At 40.0% G+C, this 25,850-nt stretch overlaps 1 protein-coding gene and 1 long non-coding RNA gene across 5 annotated transcripts in view; both read left to right on the forward strand.

Moving 5' to 3' along the window:
- The window catches only part of MID2 (midline 2), an 85,598-nt gene extending 83,255 nt beyond the window's left edge, over positions 1-2,343 (forward strand). For all 4 annotated transcript variants that reach the window (XM_019662456.1, XM_019662457.1, XM_019662454.1 and 1 more), the window contains exons 9-10: positions 400-607; positions 977-2,343. In XM_019662456.1, the coding sequence (XP_019518001.1) occupies positions 400-607; positions 977-1,379 (611 nt within the window). In that variant the 3' untranslated portion in view covers positions 1,380-2,343. The remainder of the gene's footprint in view (positions 1-399; positions 608-976) is intronic.
- A 7,135-nt stretch (positions 2,344-9,478) lies between these two features.
- The window catches only part of LOC109393337 (uncharacterized), a 21,573-nt gene continuing 5,201 nt past the window's right edge, over positions 9,479-25,850 (forward strand). Inside the window, exons 1-3 of the long non-coding RNA XR_002126239.1 lie at positions 9,479-9,868; positions 10,066-10,132; positions 22,106-22,193. This is a non-coding gene — a long non-coding RNA (uncharacterized LOC109393337). The remainder of the gene's footprint in view (positions 9,869-10,065; positions 10,133-22,105; positions 22,194-25,850) is intronic.

The following is a 25,850-nucleotide window of genomic DNA, read 5'->3' on the forward strand; positions in this document are numbered from 1 at the left end:
TGCCCTGTTGCTGACTTATTTTAAGTTTTATACTGCCACCAAGCAGCAATTATCTCATCAGTTCCCTCACTTTGTCTCACCTCAAATACTCCTTCCCTTAAAATCCACTCAAATCTCAAACCACCCACTGAAATAAAGCAAAGTACAAAGTATATTTGAGAACATGAGACCCTGAGCATCCCCTTTTAATTTGATCATATATGAAGAGAGGGAGCATATTCTTATTTTATTGAAAACGGTGGCTTTTGGCTTGTTTCCTTAATATAACCCAAATAGCAGCCAACTTGAACTCACCCAAGAATGATTATCATATCGAGGCTCCTCTAGTAGTGATGGTCCTGGAGGACAAAGAATTCTTAAATACATCCTCATGCATTTTCTTTTTCTGACCTTTTGCAGGCCAACCCTTTAAACTGGATCCCAAAATGACTCACAAGAAGTTGAAGATCTCCAATGACGGCTTGCAGATGGAAAAGGATGAAAGCTCTCTGAAGAAGAGCCACACCCCAGAGAGGTTTAGTGGCACAGGGTGCTATGGGGCAGCAGGAAACATATTCATTGACAGTGGCTGCCACTACTGGGAGGTGGTCATGAGTTCCTCAACATGGTGAGCAGATCCTACTTTTCTTTTCCTCTTTTCTCCCCTGTTGTTGGATTCCTGGGAGATCCAGTTCTATAACACAGACATAATACCAGTCAGTCAAGGTCAAAAGGCATGTGATGAAAACCACTCCTAGAAAAATGTGCCAGCTTTTTAAAATAAAACCATGGAAAATATACTGCGCTAGGAGTTGGAAATTACTATACCACTCTAATTGCAAACATTTTCAAGTTCTAGTGGTATCAACATTATGGATATAAATATAAACTAGTTAAGGGAGAAGCATATACTCTAGTTCGTATATATCCTGTATAGTGTCAAGTCCAACTCAAATCGCTAACTTTTTCTTTCTCTTTCCTGTCCACTGTCTCACAGGTATGCAATTGGCATTGCCTACAAATCAGCTCCCAAGAATGAATGGATTGGCAAGAATGCCTCCTCGTGGGTCTTCTCTCGATGCAATAGTAACTTTGTAGTGAGACATAACAACAAGGAAATGCTGGTGGATGTGCCCCCGCAGCTGAAGCGTCTGGGTGTCCTTTTGGATTATGACAACAACATGCTGTCTTTCTATGACCCAGCTAACTCTCTCCATCTTCATACTTTTGATGTGACCTTCATTCTACCAGTTTGTCCAACATTCACAATCTGGAACAAATCCCTAATGATCCTGTCTGGCTTGCCCGCCCCGGATTTTATTGATTACCCTGAGCGGCAGGAATGCAACTGCAGGCCGCAAGAATCCCCTTATGTTTCTGGGATGAAAGCTTGCCATTAAGTTTCAAGAGAGCATATAATTCACTGGCTCTCTAGTTCAGCAGTTCTTCCCCTCCTAAACCTCAGTTAGTGTCCAATATACAAAATACAAAATAAAGTTCATTTGAAGCATCCGAACCAACTAGATATTATAGATTTAATTTTTTTGCATTAAAGCTTGTATTTGAATTAAGGTTTTGAGTTTCTCAGAACAAATTTTCTGAGTAGTCTGAACTCAAGCCATTGGAGAAGAAATTTAGAGAATGCCTCTTTTCTCATTGGAGAATTTAAAATTCCCAATGATTTGGAGTATAAATGATATTGGGAGGGAATAGGGTAATTCTAGGTAAATAATGTAGAAAGATGCTCTGAACAAGGAGCTAGCCAGCCAGAAAGGGGGGATGTCAGCTTTTCTAGTACTGACCAATTTAGCCCGGTAGAATTTTGACATGTCAAATGATTGCTTATTATATGTAGCTTTTAATAAAAACCTACAATCACAGATTTATTATAAAGAAAATATGTATATGTATATATAATTTATATAAAATGAATAAATAATATATGTCATTTATTCATTTTATAATTACATATACATAAGAAACTGTTTAACTTGATCATTTGAGTGAGAAATATACTGGAAGGGAAAATAAATTATGCCATTTATTTTTGTCCCCTAAAAGAAACAGTTGACATCAAAATCAGCCAACATTTCTCTCCTGCCTGCCTCCATCCCTTTTTTCCTCCCTGTTGTCACACACACATGCAATAATGACATAGATGGTGGGAAGAGTTCTGGGTTGGATTAGGAGAGATTGAGGGACAAGATTGCACAACAGAGCTATTGCTGGATACAAAATTGACTGAGGTAGAAGTGTTTCATGTAGCACAATTTCACTGATGTTACCTTAATGGAGGAGGTTCTGAATCGTTAAAAATTCTGTCACAGAATATTTCCAAAAAAAAATACAGTTCTGTTTCTTTTTTGTGTGTCTTTTTTTTTTTAATTCTCAAGTACATAGTTACTAGAATTAGGCTAAAAATAGAGTTGCAAAATGGAAGTTCTTTAGGAACCTGCTTCATTACATTCATCAGTAAGAGTGGAGTGATACAACTATTTGCATATAAATGGACTTGTATTTATTTTCTTAAGAATGACTGAGAACAGTTTGTTTTCTTAAACAGGCTAAATAATCATTCTTCTTGCCATCTTGTTTACACTCTTCATCTGCTTAGCCAACCCTTCATGGCAAATGCAGATGTCAGCTTCATCCCAGTACTCATCATTATGGTTGAAAGGAACCAAGTTTTATGGTCTGTGCTTATGTCAATTCCACTGCAGGGACCAGGGATGTCAGAGCCAGAGCTGTCTCCTTTCTAGGATCTGAGTCTGCTTGAAGGAGTCTACTTTTTGGGAGTTGTGAAAATATCACTGTTGTACAAAGCAGTAGCTGGAACCAGCCCCCAGATTGCAGCCTTGAAACAATGCCAAAACTTCTCCCCTCTTCCTTTCCACCGCCTTGGTAGACGTTCATTCATTAATTCATTCAACAAACTTCTAGATGTCAGGTACCACACTGTTGCTGACATACTGATAAAACAGTCCCTGCTGTCAAATGGCTTACTATTTTGTAGGAGAGACAAAGCATCTACATAAATCCCTAAATAATACTTTTGTATTGTTTGTTTACCCAACACAGAAAGCAACAATGAGGCAGATACAGATGGCAGCCTCCAATTTACACATCTAGTGGCAAAGTCAGTTTTTTGGTTTTAAAAAAACCATATGTACTTAATTGCTAATCAGGAAATGAGCAACCTGAGTAAGATTTCTGCAGTGCTGGGAAGTAGCTTGCTCTGATGGAAAGCTCATAGCCTTTGGACTAAAATAATGCTAGTTCCTCTGCCATTTAGTAGCAGTATGACCTAGGACAAGTACTTCATTTCTCTGAGCCCCTGTTTCCTCTTTCGTAAAATACCTACCTCAGAAGGCTGTTGCAAAGATTAAAAAATATAGCACATGTAAACTGCTTAGCGCAGTGCCTGGTGTTTAGGGAAGTATGCTACAAATATTAAGCTCCTCCCTCAGCCCCAGCCCCAGTAGAGTGCAGTGGTGCTTTAAAATGTATGCCTTTCATTTCTAAGTTACTCTGGTCTCTCCTCTATGGCCTGTCCCAAAATTCTTAAAACAAATGATTTTTCCACCTTCATAAAACCTTTCACTGCCCTACCCCGCCCCCCAGAATTCAGTAGAAGGTCCTAACTACTTAGGGTTTGGTTTTTCGGGTCCCTGTGTGCTTTTCCAGCTTCATCTTGTCACTTGCCCCACCCCCACCCCCACAGTGGTTACTCTAGCAAAGCTTAACTATATTACCAAGTTGTTCTCTGGGCCTGGAACAGAGGCATTATTTACAATTTTGATGCCCATGGTAAGTAAACAGTAGGAATCGTTTTTAAGAGAACAGCGTAAAAATACTAAAAGTACAAAACACTCCACGTCCACCCGAGTCTAATTTCCTTTACCTTATCCTTGGGTCTCCCGTGCCATTCATTATTTGTGCCCTTTAGATTTTAGTGCCCTGAGAAAAAGCTTCAATTTCCCTACCCTACTTTTGACTCTGGACTGGACTCCCTTTCCTCACTCTCACCCCTCTCAATCAGATTAACTCCTGATCCCTAGACTGGGTTATGTTCTCCTCTTCCAAGCTCCCAAGATACCCTGAACGTCCTCACCTCGTCCCCTCAATGATAATCACATTAGATAGCAATGTTTTTCAGTGTGGTCTTTAGACCATCTGTTAGAACCACTTTTGGGGTTAAAACAATTGATTCCTAGACCCCTCCCCTGATCTACTTAATTACAATATCTGGACACGAGTGGAATTTTAAATTTTTAATAAATTTTATATTTTTAACAAGCTCCCCAGGTATTTCTGATGCACGAAAAAGTTTAATAATCATCTTCCCCACTAGACTATGACTACCTTGAGGGCAGGGACTGTATCTTTTGTTTTTCTTGTTGTATTTTTAACACCTAACATAATGTGTGGAACAGAGTAGTTGCCTGGCTACTGTTTATTGAAAAAATATATGAATGAACAAATGAATTATCAAAGTTTCCCTGTTGAACTCTGATATCCGTACTGGTGTTTATTGTTTCCTGGGCCAAAAAGCTTGGCTACTTCTCCATTTGGGCTATATTGATATTATTTTGCAGATGTCCCAGGACTCGTTTACATAAATGAATATTGTCCTTCTCAAAAGCTCTTTGGCTATTGACTTGGGAATTGTCTGGAGCATGTGACACCATTCTTTTCAATAACTATGGTATTTGAAGGTGGATTTAACTTTTGGTTATAGCCAAAAATCACTGAGCTAAGCCTGAGACAAAGAACTGGGTTTAGGGTAAGCAATGAAATTTCTGAGCCAAATAATGAAAAGTGCTTTCCAAGAAACAACATGGTGGCAAAGTACTCAATGGGGGAATGGTGAGTCCCAGACACTTACTTCAGTAAACTTAAGACTTTCATAGGATACTGTCAATGCCAGGGACCTTGAAAGGAGTCATTGACTACCTTTAGCTAAACCCAGTTGGACAAAGGGATTAGGACCTGTATTTAACATCTGTAAGGAAGGTAACACCATACGTTTTCATTGTTGTTGCTCTACTCAATTTATTTTCCTACAATCCTTTCTGCTAGCTAATTGTTCTTTGTCTGCAATTTATGTTTATTTCCACTTTTTATACTGTCATATTGAAGAAAGCACAAAAATAATAAGAAATAAAGTTAAACCTGTTTTGAGAATATGAAAGAAATTGTAATGCCACATTGGAGTTCAGGCTACTTGTAAGTAAGAGTAACAGCATCTGTATGTGTTTTATCATGTAATTCCATTGTGTAACTGGATGCAGTGCCATTCAGATTGCAGCAAAACATTTACATATTCTCTTCAGCTATAATGCACTAGGTGAATTTTCTAAGCTTCCATGGTTTACATATTTATATATGACTACCTGGATGGAGCAATCCATGGATGTACTTTTTAATAAGCTCAAATATTTGATACCCTTTCCTCTATAGAACAGAGAAAGTGTGGCTGACAGATAAGAGCCACTTGCACACTTATTTGAATTCCTGAAGTCAGTTGCAGCCTCGGAGCCACTGGACTGTATTTGGCTGTGTGTTACAAGTTGGCCAGGTTGGTCACCATCAGGTCAGGTAAAACTGCCTTTTATAGTCTTGATTTGCCAGCTGCAAACATATGCTGTTGTTGTTGTTGGCTAGAATACTTACTAGACTATTGTTGGACTCCTTTTATCAAACATTTTACCCCGGGTTTGTTTGTACTGGGAGCTCTGGGCCAATAGTGTCTCTCCTAGTAACAGAACTCTGAGCATCTGCAGATTACACAGCCTTGTCCCTCTAAAACATCCCAGCCCATCCAAAATGCTATATTATGAAAAAAATAAATATATATGTATTAATAATGAGTTATTGATTGTCTCTCACTGGAGTTTAAATTGGGGAAGATTAAAAGGGAGACAACCATGAATTACTGGGATTGTCTAAATGACTTGTGTGGGAATAAATTATAATAGGTAGTGATTTGGGCAGAGAGGACCCAGGGCAATGGAAACTGAGATTCAGTCGTGTCTCCTTCAAAGGAAACAGAAGAATTAATAAATTAGCTATCAGTACTGTGCTAATGAAGGTGTGTGGGCAAAATTCAGTCACTACCAACTTCTCAATCTACCTCTTCCTTTTCAGACAACAAGGAAATGTTAACAAGGACCTTCTAGAGGTAATGCTTATATTGTCTAACCTGGAGGTGACACGGTAGGGAGGGCAAGCTTCAGACTTTCAGGTTTGGAAGGGTCAGTTGGCAATGCTCTGGCAAGCTTGTATGGGACATGCTCGGGGCCAAGAGGGACCTTTCAAATAACAGAATATAAATGTCAATTCTACTTTCTGTCAGGAGAGCCTTGTACACAGAAATGCAAAGAGGACCTTCTACCCCTTCAGCCAGATTGGAAGTCCCAGAAAATAGAATTTGGACTGATTTTCTCTTGATGTACAGTGGCAGTAAAAAGCCATTATGAGCTACATATCGGTTTGTCAAGCTCAACTCCCTCAGTGATAACGGAGGGTGCTTTGATTACCAGAAGTGTGAAATTCATAGCAAGCATCTGTTAAGCACACAAGACAAGGCAGAGTCCAAAGCCTAATTGATTCAGGAGGTAAAGATAAAAGGATCAATTTCAGATTCAAACAGTTTATTATTTACACAGTGAAAGAAAAAGTAGTCAAAAATTCCTGTTCCTAGTAGTCACTGTCCCAGATGGCAAAAAGGAACACTGAAACAAAAGGGGCCAGAGGACTGCAATAGTAGTTGTGGGCTATCCCCTAACTAAGAAGCCAATTCTAGATTGAGCTAAGTGGCTTTATAGTCTGTAGCTCTATTCTGAGGGGATAAGTCAGAAAGACTCTTATCTCATCAGATTCCAGCAGGTGAGAGGCAATAAAAAAACTGTTTCTACACAGCCTCCCAGGGGAGAGGGAGGATAAGGAGGGGAATGAGACATGGCTTTGAAACAGCTTCCTGCAGGGCTCTCATCCTCCTGTGCTCTTGAAGGATCAAAGATATTCTACCAAGACTCAGATTGGCTGGCTGCACTTCAATCCTTCGCCTGTGGGGTTTATGTGGAGAGTGCAAGGCGGCCAGCGTACCATAGTGAAGATGTTCTACAGCAGCTAGCTGAAAGCCTAGGTGACTTTCCTGGGGGTAGAAAAAGGAAGTGAAGTCAAGGTCTGTTGTGGAACTTCCTCTCTCCCTCTCTTCTGTTGACCTATTCATATCCTTTCATGTTCAGTCTCTTTGGGGTTGGGATGGGGTAGGGCAGGGATTGAAGGAATAATGGGACACACAACTAATTCAGGCGCTGCAAGATTCAGTACCAAGGCCAGAGAATCCCAAAGACCAAGTCCTTTGCTATCTCTGGTTCTTAGTTTTTCAGTTATGAATTGAAATGTATGAGTAATGTCTAAGATCCCTTCTAGCTCTAACAGCATGAATTTCCATAAATGCAAATTTATTTAATACAGTGGTAAGAGCTTAATTTGCATACCTACCCTCAAATGTTGTGACATTAGGGCAGATCATCAGAAACCCTATGACTACAACAGAGAGGTGGATAACATTACTGTTACTTTAGGACCTCCATCAGATTCCCTTTTGGGGTGACTATACTCCTCCAAACACATTTCGATTCACTCAGAGCTGCCCTGCCAGTCTCCTCCACCTACATTTGCCAATATTAATTTTGAGCTTTCTACTTCAGCCCTCTCCCCTATGTAAAAGATGCAAAGACTGCTCTAGCTGGCCATGTCTCAGTTTCAAATTTCAGGTCAGCTGTCTGACAATCTTCCATGTGTCCACATAGGAAATTGCTACAGACATTCCATTTTCCAAGGGCAGAGCAGGTCACTTGACATAGCAACTAACAGGGGTCCTATGTGCCACCTTTCCCAATCATAACCTTTCTTCCTCAATTCTCCAAAAATGAACTACCTATATGGCAGAAGACAGGGTCTCAGCATAGCCACTAGTCCAAGTTATCATTCATTCACTTATTTATCCGTTCATTCAACAAGTCATTTATTGGTAGCCTTTTTGTGTCAGGTACCATAGTTCAGTGATGAATGAAATACATTCTCTCTCACCTCATGAGACTCATAATCTAGAGGGAAAACAGATTATCAACAAATGAACACCTTTGTAATAATAGGAGCTATCATTGTTTGTTTACACTGTCCCTGATACTATTCTAAGCACTTAAAATGTAGTAACTAATTTAATCCTCCCAGCAACCCTATGAGGTAAAGGCTATTATTGGCTCCATAGGACATGAATTGTTAATCCCTGTGCCCCAACCCCCAGACCAGTAGATTCCTTGGTGCCTGGTGAGCTGCTAGCAAGGGTCTTGGCCATGGCTGCCTTTGGCGCGGGATAAATGAGTTTCAGGCCAGCACCAAGGAAATGACCCAACCCAGGGGCTCCTGGATTCGGGGTCGATCAGGCAGGATTCCCATAACTGTTAAGTCACTCTCAGAACAGCACCTGCAGCGGTTTTTCTCACCTCTTTCTCCTGCCCCATAACCCCCCACCCCTGCCCCTTTCCAGGCTAGTCCCCCTTCTGAGCTGCCTATTCGCTGAGTCATTTCCCCTTCCCCGACCCTAAAGACTTTGGCTTTCTCTCCAAATCTCTTTCCTCTGGCAGGAAGCCGAGAAAGGGCAAACTGGCTTTGGGAGCCATGTGAGCGTTTTACCCAGCGAGGGTGAGCAATCCCACCCTCGCCCCTCCATTCGGAGGGGCAGGAAAATCGAGCGAGTTCCCTCCGGCTGAGCGGCTGGTTTCCCTGTCATCTGAATGCCCTAGTGGCCCAGCGTGGGAGGTGCCACACCCCGCCCGGTGTCGCCTGGGATGTGAGAAGGGAAGTGGGGGCCCAGTAAGAAAGGACTGCGGGGCTGCCAGGGCTTGGGCGGGGTGAGCTCAGCGCCTTCTGGGAGGGACCTCGCTGCCTACGACGCTGGTGATGCGGAGGGGGGGCCGGGGCCTGGCCCCGGACCCAGCCCTGGAGAAAGGAGGGGGTGAGGGGGAGGGGAGCGGCCCCCCGGGATTCGCACGTGGAGGGGTGTATAGAAAAGCGTATGTGGGGTGGAGCGTGTGTGCGGAGGCTGGGGGAGGAGGAGTGGGGGGGGCGGGCAGAGGGAGATGCATCTGCAGCGATTCATAGCGGTGCATATGCGTAGGGGTGCGTGCACGGGGGAACGTGTGGGTGGGGTCTCATGCGCGTAGGCCTGCACATGGGGGGAGGTGAGACCAGAAAGGGATGCTGAGAGACGGTGGGCGCTGCCGTTGAGTGCCTGCGGGATTGAGGTATAGATGTTTTTAAGGCTCTGGCTGACGGCCTGGAAGTCGTGAATATTAACTTTTTAGTTTTGAGGTGGCGGGGGGGGGGCGGACATGATCCCTTTGAAAATCTGAGGGAAACTATGTACCACCTCCCCACCCCCCACCCCAAAAAAAAGAAAGAAAAAAAGCGCAGACGGTTTGCATGAAAGCACAGAGGGGTCTAGGGCTGGCCATCCGTGGACCCCAAATTGAGGCTTAAAGTCGGGAGAAAACCCAAGTAGGCTACTTTGCTACTTGCCATTGTGTGGTTTGATTCTGTGAGAGGAGAAAATAAACAGGTGACTGAGCTGTTGCCTGCTCTTACTGTGGGCTCGTTCTGGGCTTGGTGTGGCTTCCAGCCTAGGTTTGCTGCTCCTCCGGGACACGGTGCCCACAGGGTGGGAATATAAAATGGGATCACTCCTCAGTGTACGACCTCATGGCCTTACCCATAAAGCCAGGTGCTGGGCATTGCAACAAGGTCCCTTCCTGAGCCAGAAGTTGGAAATGGAAATAAGACTGATCAATTCCCAGCACACGGAAGCATTTAACAAATGGTAGCATACCTATCTACCTACCTACCTGTATATCTACTTCCAGATAAAGTAACAATTTTATTCTTACAAATGTATCGGGTTGTCGGAAAAGTCATGATGTGTTTTTTCTATGTTTTTCGTTTCAAAAATGCATCATGACTTTTCTGATAACCCAATAGAATGTATTAAACTGCTGATTTCTTTTTGATCTCTTCTAGGCACACTTGGCTGTGCTGTCCTCAATCAGAGTCCACCAAGTCCATCTTGTAAAATCACATGCGTAAGGTAAGTGGGACTTTAGTTTGAATTATTTGCAGTGTTCAGGTATTTGATGACTCGTCTGCCATCAACTCTTGCCTGGATTGCTGTCTTGCTCTCCAAGACTTCACACTTGCCTGCTTCCCTCCCATTCATTCTCCACTTTGAGTCAAGAGTTATTTTTCTCTCTGAGCCACAGAATAACCTACCAGTTCAGAGCACAGAACTTGGTGTCAGACAGAGCTCATTCAGATCCCGACTCCACCCTGCCCCACCACTTTCTATTGTAGTTGTATGACTTTGGACAAGTTACTTCACCTCTTTAAAGAATTATTTTCATTATCTGTAAAAGGGGATAATGGTGATCTTTACCTCATATAGGTGTTGTGAGATATTACAGAGGTAGTGCATGTGGAGGGACCTATAGTAACTGCTCAGTAAATGGTACATTCAAATTGGTAAGAGCAGTGAGGCTGCTAAAAAGAGTGGCTGAAGTGATGATGTACCATGGCGCTTAGGCTGGATAGGGAGTAAAGCACTGAGAAGTCACAGGATGGGAGACCTTGATGACAATGAGAATTGGGTACTCTGAGAATCAAGAAGTAATAGGGGTAGGAGGTTGTAGTCACAGATCGGGATAATGGGGTTCAGGAATTCTGAAGTGGAGCAGCTCCATGTTTATGGGGTGGTCGAGGATACTCATTGCTAGAAATGACATGTGGTCAGAGGATGTAGAATGAGAGGAGATCCAGGGACAGTGAGGTGAAGAGTGTTGGGTGAGTCATCTATAGTCATTGAGGTTGCTTATATGATGGCAGGGGTGGGAGTGGAGTGGAACATGGAGCTAGCACCAGAGAAAAGGTCCACCCTGAAGAACAGGGAGCATTTTTTTCACAAATATTTCCTGAGCTCTTACTAGATGTGGGGATATAACAAGAAAGACAAAAGTCCTGCTGTCATAGAGCTTGCAGTCTAGTAGGAGTGATAACAGATACAAATAATCTCACTTATAAATAAAAAAACCCCACAAACTGTGGTAAGAGCTATGAAGGAAAAGTAAGGTTTCTGTGAGTGCTTATAACAGGAGGACATAACCCTGCCTGGAATGTCCGGGAAGGCTTCCGTGAAGAAGTGATGAAAACTGAAGGATAAATTGAGGTCGATGGAGGTGGATGAGGGGTGGGTGGAGGAAGTGTTGTAGGTAGAGTAAATGAACTGCATGTGCAGAGACCTAAAGCTAGAACATGCTAGAACTGAGAGGCGTCTCCTACGACTAAAGCATATTAAGCAAGGGGGAGATTATTGTGAGCTGAGGCTGGATGTCAGTCCCACAGTTTTAGTTGTTTTGTGCTTTATCTTAGGAGCAATGGGGATACTCCTATGAAAGTGTTTTGACTAAGTGAATGACATGGTCAGATTTCTATGTATTTGAATGTTTATTTCTTTTTCCCCAGTTTTATTGAATTGTAATTGATATATAAGATTGCATAAGTTTAAGACATACAACATAATTTGATAGATGACATGTGATCAAAACATGGTGAATGTTTAAATTTAAAAAAATATTACACTAAAAGACACATTGTCATTAATCCCCCTCAAAATACTCCCTCTCGCTTTGAACATACTTATCCCATCGTTCTTGCCAGTTTCTGAAGAGGTTCTGGATGTCCTCTTTCATGAGTCTTTAGTTGCACTGTAGTGGCTGCCTCCATGTCTTGAATCCATTCAAAACCTTTACCTTTTATGGTCATTTTGACTTTGGGGAAGAGCCAGAAGTCGCATGGTACTCAATCCAGTGAATAAGATAGATGAGGACACACCATAATGTTTTTATTGACAGAAATTGCCGTACCAGAAGTGATGTGTGACATGGAACCTTTCTGTTGTAATAAAAAAAATACAGTGAATTCTGCTGCCAAGTGCCATCCAGTGGAAAGGCAGGGATCTTCAATATGGGAAGCAGCGCGTGGAGCCTTAGTAGTAACAGTGTGTGACAAGTTTCAACTTGATTGATGCAGTCAGTCGGGTGTAAGCTATTGTTGAGAGAAGGTGTGTTTTAAAGTGTGCCCTAAGTCATCCTCCATTACAACAATGCTCCGTGTCACAGTTCGCTTCTGGTATAGGGCACTTTCCATCAATAAAAACATTACAGTGTGTCCTCATCCGCCTATTCGCTGGATCTGGCACCGTGCAACTTCTGCCTCTTCCCCAAAGTCAAAATGATTCAGGACATCGAGGCAGCCACGACACTGCAACTAAAGACACTCACGAAAGAGAACTTCCAGAACCACTTCAGAAACTGGCAAGAACAATGGGATAAGCATGTTCAAAGCGAGGGGAAATATTTTGAGGGGGATTAATAGCAATGTGTCTTTTACTGTAGTAATTTTAAAAATTTAAACATTCACCATATTTTTTATCACACCTCATATGTATGTATTGCAAAATGATTAATACAATATTTCTTAAATAATGCACAACTATATGCTCATTATAGAAAAATAAACAACACAAGTATATAAATTGTGAAAGTCCAGTTTGTGTTTTTAGTTGTGTATGTTAGAATGCATATGTACACACACACATATAATTCATAGATGTATACAGTATTATATATGTATACAATATGATTATATATACATATAATATAGCAACTAGCTTTTTCCACTTAACAACGTGTCTTTGACTTTTTCCATGTCTTGGGCAAGATCTTAACCAACTGAGCCACTTGGCTGGCCCTCATGTCTTTATTTCTTAATTACGTAGTAATATATAAGTATATTTTAATGGTAAATGATTGAAACAATACACAGGTATAGAGAGTAAATCTTTTTTTTTCAATTTCTTTCTTTATTTTTATTTTTTATTTTTTAAATTAAATTCAGGTGTACAAAACAATGTAATAGACATTTCACCCCTCACAAAGTGATAACCTCCTCCCCCAGTCTAGTGCCCTTCTGACACCATATATATCTATTACAATTCCATTGACTCTATTCCCTATGCAGTACTCCATATCCCATGACTATATATATCTATATCTATATCTAAATATTAAATTATAGTCAATATACAGTATTATACAGCTTAGAGAGTAAATCTTGAAACTTCCCTTTCCTGCTCCCTCCCTATCTGCCATTCTATCAAAAAAATATTTTACATAACTTGACTTTCATATTGTTATGCAGACTTACAATTTCTTACTTATTTATCTATTGCACATGTGACACATAAATACATTTTTCTTTCAAAGGATTAGAATGTTTCAGGGAAGGCTAAAACCTCCTTTGGCCATCATTGATTTCCTCCCTGCCTCTCCCACTTCCTGCTCACTGTTTAGCTTAACTTCTCCCAGACCTTTTCACCTTTTCCTCATCATTTGCAAACACTGACCTCTCCCTCCCTCCCACTGGTGATTCCTCTCTCTCTCTCTCTCTCTTTCTCTCTCTCTCTCTCTCTCTCTCTCTCTCTCTCTCTCTCTCCCTCTCTCTCCCTCTCCCTCTCCCGCTCCCTCTCTCTCTCTCTCTTTCTCTCTCTCACAAACACACACACACACACAAAAACGGAGAATATATAGTAGTATTTAGTGTTATTAAACGTACAAATTTACCTTTTTCACCCAGCTGTACACCTGAAACTAATATAAAATAATATTGAATATCAACTGTAATTGAAAAATAAAAATTAATTCAAAATAAAAAGTATAAATTGTGTCCTGCTCATATGTATTGTTCTGCTACTTGCTACTTTCACCCAACATTATGTCTGAGACCTTTTCATGTTAGTACATATAAATCTAACTTGTTTTTTCACTGTTGTATAGTATTCTACAAAATAGATAGACTGTAATTTGTGTAGCCATCTCCCCATTGACATAGTTATTTACAAGTATTTGCTAATAAAAAACATCCTGCAATATATATCGTACAAGCCTCCCCCTTGCCTTTTTCTCCTGATTTCTAAATGCTACAGGCTTCTCTGTTTGGTTCTGCTGATCCATTTATTTATACCTGCCTTCACACCACACATTTAATTTCTATAGTTTTATAATATGTTTAATATCTGGCACAGAAAGAGTCTTTTTTTCTTCAGTTTTTTGTTATTCTTGCGTATTTACTTTTTTATATGGGTTTTAGTATCAGATTACCATACCCATATAGAATCTTATTCGCATTGCGTTGAGTTTACAGATTTCACTGGGGAGAATTGCATATTTAATTAGCCTTTTATATGACTAAACATGGTATGTTTCTTCATTTAGTCAAATTTTAAGTCCTTTAGTAATGTTTCATAATTTTCTCCATAAATGACTTGAATGTACCTTTTTGTGTGTTATTTTTAGATACTTTATAGTTTATGTTGTTACTATTAATAGGATTTTTGCTTTCATTTTATAATTATTAAAGGTGTATAAGAAAGCTATTGTTTTTTTATGAAATAGTGTGTCCAACAACTTTACTGAATTATCTTTTCTATATAATAGTTTGCCCACTGATTCAATTGGATTTCATAGGTAGGCAAACAGGTTATGTGCAAATATTGATAGTTTAGTCTCTTTGTCTTCAATCTGTATACCACATGTATTTTTCTTGTCAGAGTGCATTGGCTAGGACCTCCAGTATAAGACTAAGTAGTAGTTATGATATCAGGCATCCTTATTTTATCCCACTATTTAATGGGAATGCTTCTAAAATTTCATCAAGTATGATGCTTACTGTGGGTTTCTGGCAGTTGCACTTTATTAAGTTAAATATGTTTTCTTTAATTCCTACTTTTTTTAGACTTTAAAAACAAGAAAGAGTATGAAATTTTCATCAATTGCTTTTTCACCTGCAAGTCGGACGTATAGTGGTTTTCCCTTTTAAATTTCATGTATTGATAGCTTTTTAAACACTTTTGGTTATGAAACTGTCTAAAAATAAATGACAGTAGAGAGAACAATAAATCCCCATGTACGCATGACTCAGCTTCAGTAGCCATCAACATTTAGCCATACTTGTTGCAGCTACCCTTCTCCATTTTTTTTGCTGAGATATTTTAAGCTAAGCAACATCATATGATTTCATTCCTAAATATTTGAGTATGCATCACAAAACATTATAGCAAAAAGAACATCTCACAAAATCATAATTCCATTATCACACTAATGCCCAGCAAATATTCAAATTTTTCCAATTGTCTAAAAAATGTTTCTACCATTGGGGTTTGTTCTAGACAGGATCCAAGCGATGTCAACTCATTGTATTAGGATATATCTCTTAAGTTACTTTTGAGTTTTTAAAAAACTAAAACAGAAAACTCCCTCCCTTTTATTTTAATACCATTGGCTTGTTGAAGAAACCAGGCATTTGTCTTATAGACTCTCCCACATTATGGATTTGGCTAACTACCGCATTTTGCCCTGTATAATGCACACTTTTTTGCTCAGACTTGTGAGGGCAACATAAGGATGTGCATTATACATGGGTAGTACTAATTCCGTATCTATCTAAATGTTTTTAATTCTTTTACTTTATTTTATTTATTCTTTTTTTTAAAAAGTGTAACTCTAGAAATCAATAACGATATCCATATGCAAAGTAATAGCCTAGAATACAGTAATCGGTTTTGTTGAACTTACCACGAACTTGCAATGACGAAGAGTTCTTGGCCTTCTATGATGCATAAATATCATAAATTTTTTACCAGTACATAAAATTTCTTGTACCTTTTTTATCTGATTTTGTGTTTTGTAATTATTCATTACATAAAATTTCTTGTAGCATAATAAGTTAAAAAATGCTAAAATTCATTTATAACACAAAAAACAAGTACCTAAATATAAACAAATAAAAATTTGAATTAAAAAATTAAAACTAAAGATTTTTTTTTCCCTGAAAGTTTGGGCCAAAAACGTGGGAGCGCATTATACATAGCAAAATACGGTACTTGCTTGACATGCTTCTTTTTGTTTGTTTGTTTTTTTCATTTTCTAAAAAATTAGTTTCGGATGTGCAAAACAATGTCATATGTAGACATTTACACTGCTCACCTCACAAAGTGATAAGCCCCTTCCCTCAATCTACTACCCCTCTGACACTGTATATAGCTGTTAGGTTTCACTGACTCTGTTCCTTATGCTGTACTCCATATCCCGTGACCACATATATATATATATATATATATATATATATATATATATATATATAAAATTATAGTTGACATTCATTATTATTCAGCTTCAGGTGTACACTGCAGTGGTCATGAATCTACATCGTTCATGAAGTGGTCTCCCTAATAAGACAAGTGTCCATCTAATACCTTACAAAATCTTTACAACATTATTGATTATATTCCCCAAACAGTCTTTCATATCCCCGTGGCAATCTTGTGGTTACCGATCTTTCTAACCCACTCACCTCCTTCATCCCCACCCCCCTCCCATCTAGCAACCCTCAGGTTTCTCTCTAGATCCCTGAGACTGCTTCTGATTATTTTGTTCATTTCTTCTATTCTTTACATTCCACATATAAGTGAAATCATAGGGTATTTGTCTTTCTCCGTATGACTTATCACACTTAGCATAATGTTCTCTAGGTCCATCCACATCATTGCAAATAGTACGATTTCCTTCTTTATAGCTGAGTAATACTCCATTGTGTAAATGTACCACAGTTTCTTAATCCAGTCATCTACCGATGGGCATTTTGATTGTTTCCAAGTCTTGGCTATTGTGAATGGTGCTCCAGTGAACAAAGGGGTGCATATATTTTTTCGCATTAGTGCCTTGGTATTTTCTGGATAAAGATCTAAGAGTGGAATTGCTGGGTCATAAGGTAGTTCCATTCCCAGTTTCTTGAGATACCTCCATACTTATTTCCATAGTGGCTGCACCAATCTGCAATCCCACCAACAGTGCACCACAACCTCGCCAGCACTTGTTGTTTGTTGATTTATTGATGATAGCCATTCTGACTGGGGTAAGGTGGTATCTCATTGTGGTTTAAATTTGCATTTTCCTAATGACTAGTGAGTTTAAACATTTTTTCATATGCCTGTTGGCCATCTGTATGTCCTCATTAGAGAAATGTCTCTTCATATCCTCTGCCCATTTTTTAATTGGGTTGTTTGTTTTTTTCGTGTTGAGTTGCATGAGTGTTTTATAAATTTTGGATATTAACCCATTATCAGATAAAATCATTGACAATACCTTCTCACATTCAGTAGGCTTCCTTTTTTTGTTTGTTTGTTTGGTTTTGTTTTTTTTAATATTTCTTTTTTTTAAGATTTTTTTTTTAATTGAGGAATTGGGGGAAGGGGAACAGACAAGTTGCTGTCCTTTTGTTCTTCAGTCTAGTTGTGGAGGACGTTGCTTCACTGGCCCAAGTTGGCACCATCATTGCGCTCTTCCCGTGTGAGGCAGATCAGTCACCGGGTTCTGGACGGCCGCTCACTGCGGTTGCTGGCCCATCACTTTGGCTGCTGGCTACACACAGTAGCCCATGGTAACCCACTGCCACAGGGGCTGCAGCCTGCGCCATCGCCAGCGACTCACAGCAGCCCAGCTCCAGGTTGAGCTGTTGTTCAACATCTTAGCTGTAGAGGGCAGTGTCACTGGCCCTCATATATGGGATCCGAACCGGGGGCCCTCTGGCGTCCCAAGCCAGCTCTTAACCAACGTGCCACTCGGCCGGCCCTCCTTTTTGTTTTATTGATGGTTTCCTTTGTTGTGAAAAAACTTTTAAGTTTGATGTAGTCCCATATGTTCATTTTTTCTTTTACTTCCCTTGCCTGCAGGGATGTATCAGTAAAATTATTGCTCATGGTCATGTCTGCAGATTTACTCCCTGTATTTTCTTCTCGGAGTTCAATGGTTTCAGGTCTTACATTTAAGTCTTTAATCCATTTTGAATTTGTTCTTGTATATGGCGTAAGGAGGTGGTCCAGTTTCATTTTTTTGCATGTGTCAGTCCAATTTTCCCAGTACCATTTATTAAATAGACTATCTTTACCCCAATGTAAATTCTTGCTTCCATTGTCATAGAATGACTGTCCGTATATGCATGGATTTATTTCTGGGTTCTCTATTCTGTTCCATTGATCTGTGTGCCTGTTTTTATGCCAGTGCCATACTGGTTTGATTACTGTAACCTTGTAGTATGCTTTGATGTCTGGTAGCATGATACCCCCAACTTTGTTCTTATTTCTCCAGATTGCCGTGGCTCTTTGGGGTCTTTTATGGTTCATATACATTTTAGGATTATATTTTCTATTTCTGTGAAAAATGCCCTAGGTAGTTTGATAGGAATTGCATTGAATCTATATATTGCTTTGGGCAGTATTGACATTTTAACTATATTAATTCTTCCTATCCATGAGCATGGTAGGTGTTTCCATTTATGTGTATCTTGTTTTATTTCTTCAGTGTCTTATAATTTTCTAAGTACAGGTCTTTTACTTCTTTGGTTAAATATATTCCTAAGTATTTTATAGTTCTTAAAGCAATTGTAAATAGGACTTTTTTCTCAATTTCTCCTTCCACTAGTTTATTATTGGTATATACAAATGCAACTGATTTCTGAATATTGATTTTGTATTCTGCTACCTTACTGAATTCGTCTATGAGTTCTAATAGTTTTTTGATGGAGTCTTTGGGGTTCTCTATGTATAGTATCATGTCATCTGCATATAATGACAATTTTACTTCCTCCTTACTGATTTGGATGGCTTTTATTTCCTTTTCTTGTCTGATTGCTGTGGCTAGAACTTCCAGAACTATGCTGAATAAAAGTGGAGAAAGTGGACAGCCTTGTCTTGTTCCTGATCTTAAAGGAAATGGTTTTAGCTTTTCCCCATTGAGTATGATGTTAGCTGTGGGTTTATCATATATGGCCTTTATTAAGTTGAGATATGATCCCTCTATTCCCACTTTGCTAAGAGTTTTTATCATAAATGGCTGCTGGATTTGTCAAATGCTCTTTCTGCATCTATTGATATGATCATATGATTTTTATTTTCCATTTTGTTGATGTGGTGTATCACATTAATTGATTTGCAGATGTTGAACCAACCTTGTGTACTAGGGATGAAACCCATTTGATTATGGTGTATGATCCTCTTAATATAGTGCTGAATTGTTTGCCAATATATATATTTTAAAGATTTTATTGGGAATTGGGGGAGGGGAACAGTGTTGGGGAATTGGGGAAGGGGTCCAGCCAAGCTGTTGTTCTTCAGTCTTCGTTGTGGAGGGTGCCAGTCGCCATCTGGATTCCCGTCGGCAGCTCATGGCCTCTAAGCTTAAGGTGCTGTGTTCAATTTTAGTTGCAGGTGGGCGGAGCCACCATCCCATGCGGGAGTCGAACCAGCAGCCTTGTTGTTCAGAGCGCACGGTCTGTCCACTTGAGCCATCCAGGCAGCAGCTCAGCTCAAGGTGCCAAGTTCAGTCTTAGTTGTGAGTGGGCGTAGCCCACCATCAGACAGACAATTTTGTTTTTACATCAGCTGAGCTATCCTGCCACCTGTTGGCAGCTCAGTGACAGCTCAGCTCGGGCCAAGCATCACTGGCTCATGTGGGAATCGAACCAGCAGCCCCGTTGCTCAGAACCTGCGTTCTTAAGCCAAATCTTAACCAACAGAGCCACTCGGCCAGCCCCTGTTTGCCAATATTTTTTTGAGGATTTTTGCATCTATGTTCTTTAGGGATATCGGCCTGTAGTTTTCCTTTTTTCTACTGTCTTTGTCTGGTTTTGGAATCAGGGTGATATTGGCCTCATAGAACGAGTTTGGGAGCCTTCCCTCCTGGATTTTTTGGAATAGTTTGAGAAGAATAGGTGATAATTCTTTTTTGAACGTTTGGTAAAATTCACTTGTGAACCCATCTGGTCCAGGGATTTTGTTTGTTGGGAGCTTGTGGATTAGTGATTCAATTTGCTTGGTAGTAATAAGTCTACTCAGATTTTCCGTTTTTTCTTGAGTTAGTTTTGGAAGGTTGTGTGCTTCTAGGAAACTATCCATTTCTTCCAGATTGTCAAATTTGTTGCATATAGTTGCTCAAAGTAATTTCTTAATTTTTTTTTAATTTCTGTGGTGTCTGTTGTCACTTCATCTCTTTCATTCCTGATTTTTCTAGTTGGAGTCCTCTCTCATGTTTTTTTTTTTATGAGTCTGGCTAGAGGTTTATCAATTTTATCTTCTCAAAAAACCAGCTCTTGCTGTTCTTTTCCAGTTCCCTGAGGTGTAAGGATAACCTGTTGATTTGAGATTTTTCTTGCTTGTTTAGGTAGGCCTGCACTGCTATGAACTTCCCTCTTAGGACTGCTTTTGCTGTATCCCAGAGATTTTGAGTCATGCTGTTTTCATTTTCATTGGTCTCGAAATCTTTTGATTTCCTCCTTGATCTCATTTTTGACCCACTCGCTATTTAGTAGCATGTTATTCAGCCTCCATGTATTTGTGTGCTTTCCAGGTTTCTTCTTGTACCTGATTTCTAGTTTCATAGCCTTGTTGTCGGAGAAGACCCTTGATATGATTTCAGTCTTCTTACATTTATTGAGGCTTGTTTTATGACCTAGCATTTGGTCCATCTTGGAAAATGTTCCATGTGCACTTGAAAAGAATGTATATCCTGTAACTTTGGGGTGAAATGCTCTGAAAGTATCAATTAAATCCAGCTGGTCTAATGTATCATTTAAGGCCGCTGTTTTCACATTGATTTTCTGTCTGGAGGATCTGTCCATTGGTGACAGGGGGGTGTTGAAGTCTCCTACTACGATAGTGCTACTGTTGATCTCCATCTTTATGTCTGTCAATATCTGTTTTATATATTTAAGGGCTCCCATGTTAGGTGCATACATGTTTACTAGGGTTATGTCCTCTTGTTGGATCGATCCCTTTATTATTATGACGTGCCCTTCTTTGTCCTTTATTATATTCTTCAATTTAAAGTCCATTTTACCTGACATAAGTATTGCTGCTCCACCTTTTATCTCAGTTCCATTTGCATGACATATTTTACTCCATCCCTTTATTTTCAGCGTGTATGTGTCTTTTGGTCTGAGGTGAGTTTCTTGTATACAGCATATGCAAGGGTCTTGCTTTCTTATCCATTCGGCCACCCTCTATCTTTTGATTGAAGCATTTAATCCATTTACATTTAATGTGATTATTGATAGGTGCATAATTATTGCCATTTTGTTATTTGTGTTTCTGGTCTTCATTAGTTAGACTGTTTTTCACTTTCTTCTGCTTAAAGAAGCCCTTTTAACATTTCCTGCAATGCTGGCTTGGTGGTAATGCATTCCTTTAGCTTATTCTTTTCTGGGAAGCTCTTCTTGAATTTTAAATGATAACCTTGCTGAAGGAAGCAATCTAGGTTGTAGGCCTTTGTTTTTCATCACTTTGAAGCCCTCCTGCCACTCCCTTCTGGCCTGCAGAGTTTCTGTAGAAAAGTCAGCTTATAATCTTATGGGGGTGCCCTTGTAAGTAACTTGCTGCCTGTCCCTTGCTGCTTTTAAGATTCTGTCTTTGTCTTTAACCCTTCCCATTTTCACTATAATGTGTCTTGGTGTGGGCCTGTTTGGGATCATCTTGGTTGGAACTCTCTGCACTTCCTGTGCTTGTATGTCAATTTCCTTTGCCCGTTTAGGGAAGTTTTCAGACATTATTACTTCAAATATGTTCTCAATCCCTTGTTCCCTCTCTTCTCCTTCTGGTATTCCTATGATGCCTATGTTGTTGCGCTTGATGTGGTTGTCCAGCTCTCTTAAACTATTTTCAATGTTTTTTATTCTTTTTTCTTTCTGTTGTACTGATACATCCTACAACATGGGTGAACCTTGAAAATATGCAAAGTGACAGAAGCCAGACACAAAAGGCCACATATTGTATTACTCCATTTATATGAAATGTCCAGAATAGGCCAATTGTTAAGAATGGAAAGTACAATTATGGTTACCAGGGGCTGGGGGCAGGCAGATAATGGGGAGTGTGCTTAATAGGTACCACATTTCTTTTGAGGTGATGGCAACGTTCTGGAGTTACATAGTAGTGATTGTTGCAAAACTCTGTGAAGATAACTGCAAAGCATTGGATTATACTTTAAAAGGTGAGTTTTATGAAAAGGTGAGTTTTATGATAAGTGAATTATATCTCAATTTAAAAGCACAGTCTCATTGTAGGCTTGGAGATGAGATTTTATATTTAAAGTTGTAGTATTTCTCTCCACTATTTATGACAACATGCATACCATGTAGCCTCACCATGAGAAGTTGCACAGTTTGTTGACTGAAAAGGCACACAGCGAAAGATGTGAATGAGGACTGAAATTAGCCCATGCCCTGCTCTCTGACTTGTGTTTCCTAGTTCGATGCAGCCCCAGCCCAGAAGAGAAAGCACCATTTTACCATTTGGTAATTCAGCTGCACAGAGGAGATACCTAACTTCCATTTGTTTTCTTGGAGAGGGCACCTTTTAGTACTTTGCATGAAGATTTCATAGGTTCTGGTGGATATCCTAGTACAGTGGCTACTATTTTTCCATCTTGTAATTTGGGCCATCTTCACAGCCATTTTCTTTAACTGGGTCTCATAACCAGTTATAAAAGAACCCTATAATTCCACAAAGGTCTATTGGTTTTAACTCACTCTCTGGTATAATTTCTATGTCAGGGTTCTTTAGGTGCAGGTAACAGAAATTGATTCTGAGTAACTTAAGGAAAAAATAAGGATTTTTGGAAGGACACTGGAGTTGCTCAAAACCAAATGAAGTGCTGAAAAACAAGGCCTCAAGGAGCTCAGGAACTGAGGAAGCTTAGGGCCTTTGGGTAGCAGAACCTCGGTCTCTATAGTCTCCACTCAGGTTTAAAACTCCGGGCACAGAGAATCTGATTATTTCACCCAGAAAAATAAAATCTCTCATTAAAACAAAAATCAGTGAAAGAATGCTGGACAATCTAAACAATAGCTACCAAAGGAGGTAAGAAAAAGAGGGGCATCGACATCCAAGTGGAGATGTTGAGTAAGCCTTTAGATGGATGAATCTGGATCTTAGAGGAGAGGGCCAGACTGGAATAAACAATTAAAAATTGTAAGGATGATTGAAAGAAGGGACATGGTTGAGATTGCCCAGGAAGAGAGTGAGTGGCCATGCTCCCCACCCCTCAGCTCCATTGCCTGAAGGCAGGAGTGCTTACTGGGGTAATTTATAATTGGAGGATTGTTTCTGCTTTTTGAAGGATATGATATTCCTAGTGATTGGGAAAAGAGTCCACGGTATGGGAATATAACACTGTGCTGGGAACATTCCATCTCCTAAGAATGAAGTTGGTATGTGGAGATTTTAATGGAATGTAACTTCTTTCTATTAATTATAGTAAATGCTATCTAATTGTTTCTCTAAAATGTATTATTTATATTGTACTTGGTCCTGTGCTAAGTGTTTTATGTACATCATCTTATTTAAGTCACAACAAATTAGTGAAGTAGCTATTATTGTCACCATATTTTACAGATGGGTTACTATGGTCTCGGAGAGTTTAAGTCATTTATTCAAAGTCATATGCTAGAAAACAGTGGAAATGGGATTTAAGTAAGGACTATCTGAGTTCAAAAACGTTTCTACTCCATAGCAAATGATACAGCAACGCCAACATTAGCTATAGTTTAGGATTATTGAGCCCTTACTGGGTCCATGTAGCATACTGATACTTTATATGCATCATTTCACTTAATCCTCTTAATAACCTTATAAGGAAAGTACTGTTGTTATCCCTATTGAAAAGTTGAGGAATCTGAGGCTTAGAGATGTTAATTTCATGGTTGTCACATTGTAAGTGGTAGAGTCAGGGCTTGAACACATCTTATTCCAAAGCCTGTGTGCTTCATCAATACACTCCCTTCTATCAAAAATAATTAAATTTTAGAACAGTGGCTCTCTTCCCTCGCTGTGTATTAGAATCACCTGGGGAGCTTAAAAAAATCCATGCAAAAGCTCATCATCCAAAGTTCTGTTTTAATTTATCAAGAATGCGGACTAGGCATTGGATGTTTTTAAAAAGCTTTTATTTATTCATTCAATAAAAATTTAATGAATGCCTTCTCTATGCCAAACACTCTCTAGGCATTTACTTTCTAGCAAGATGTATCAGTTAGGTATTGCCACAACAATATATAACAACAACCACAAAATCTCAGTGGCATGAAAAATTAAGAATTGATTAAGCACTTATTCTCACAGATCTGGAGGCCAGCTGGGGTTCACCTGATTAGATAGGGCTCTGTAGGGCAGGTCTGATTCAGGCTGGGGTGACTTGTCTTTTCTTGCTGCAGGGCAGTGAGTAAACTAGGGTAGCTCTGCTTCATGTATGTCTCATCCTCAGACCAGTGAACTAGTGGGGCTTGTTTCTCTCATGGCTTGTCTCATGGCAGTGGCAGAATCACCAGAGGGGACATGTCTAACTGTGCAAGCGTGTTTCAGACCCCTGCTTCAGTCACATCTGTGTACACCTGTTACCGAAAGCAAGTCTCAAGGCTAAGCTCAAAGACACACGGTAGGGAAATAAGCTCCACGTTTTTTTAAGATTTTTATTGGGGAATTGGGGGATGGGAACAGCGCTGGGGAATCAGGGAAGTGGAACAAACAAGTTGCTGTCGTTTTGTTCTTCAGTGTAGTTGTGGAGGATGTTGCTTCACTTGTCCAAGTTGGCACCATCATTGCGCTCTTCCCGGGCAAGGCAGATCAATCGCCGGCTTCCGGACGGCTGCTCACTGCGGCTGCTGGCCGCTCACACTGGCTGCTGGCTACACACGGTAGCCCATGACAACCACTGCCACAGGGGCTGCAGCCTACACTGTTGCCGGTGACTCACAGCTTCCCAGCTCCAGGTCGAGCTGTTGTTCAGCATCTTAGCTGTGGAGGGCAGTGTCACTGGCCCTCATATGTGGGATCCGAACCAGGGCCCTCTGGCGTCCCACGCCAGCTATTAACCACCGTGCCTCTCAGCCAGCACAAGCTCCACTTTTTTTGTGTGGACCTGAAAGCTCATGGCAAGACTGAGAATTGGGGCTGATAATTCAGTTTAGGTGGGGAAGACTGAAAATTAACAATAAGCACAATAAATAAGAAAATTATCCAGTGTATTAGAAAGTGATAAGTAACATTGAAAAAAAAAAAGAGAAAAAAATCTAGAGGGTGATGTGAAGGTGATTCTAATGTGTAGCTAGGACTGAGAACCACGGACCATACGTGTTCAACCTGGAAAGAAACCTAGGCTAACATTTCCTCAACCATTTTGAAAACAATAAAATAGACCCAGAAAGTAGAAGAATCAGCCTATAGACTCAAGGTCCATAGGTAGATAGTTACAGAAATGGAACTAGGGCCTAGGGCTTCTGACTTTCTAGACGGTTTCTATAGCATATTATTCCACTTTATGGTCTTAGAATTCTACCTTTACCTGTGGCATCAAAACTATGTTGTGGAAGGACACATTCGTTCTCTCTTACATTAACCCCAGATGTGAGAGGTATACTCCCTAAATCCTATACTTCCTGTACTAACCCAATTCAGAGCCCAAGCTGACATTATCTGTATTTATACTCTTTAAAAGTTTGCCAAGGGCCGGCCGAGTGGCGCGATGGTTAAGAACTCGCTTGGGATGCCAGAGGGGCCCGGTTCGGATCCCACATATGAGGGCCAGTGACACTGCCCTCCACAGCTAAGATGCTGAATGACAGCTCAACCTGGAGCTGAGCTGCCATGAGTC

The sequence above is a fragment of the Hipposideros armiger genome, unplaced genomic scaffold, assembly GCF_001890085.2.
Source record: "Hipposideros armiger isolate ML-2016 unplaced genomic scaffold, ASM189008v1 scaffold_377, whole genome shotgun sequence".
Classification (NCBI taxonomy): domain Eukaryota; kingdom Metazoa; phylum Chordata; class Mammalia; order Chiroptera; family Hipposideridae; genus Hipposideros; species Hipposideros armiger.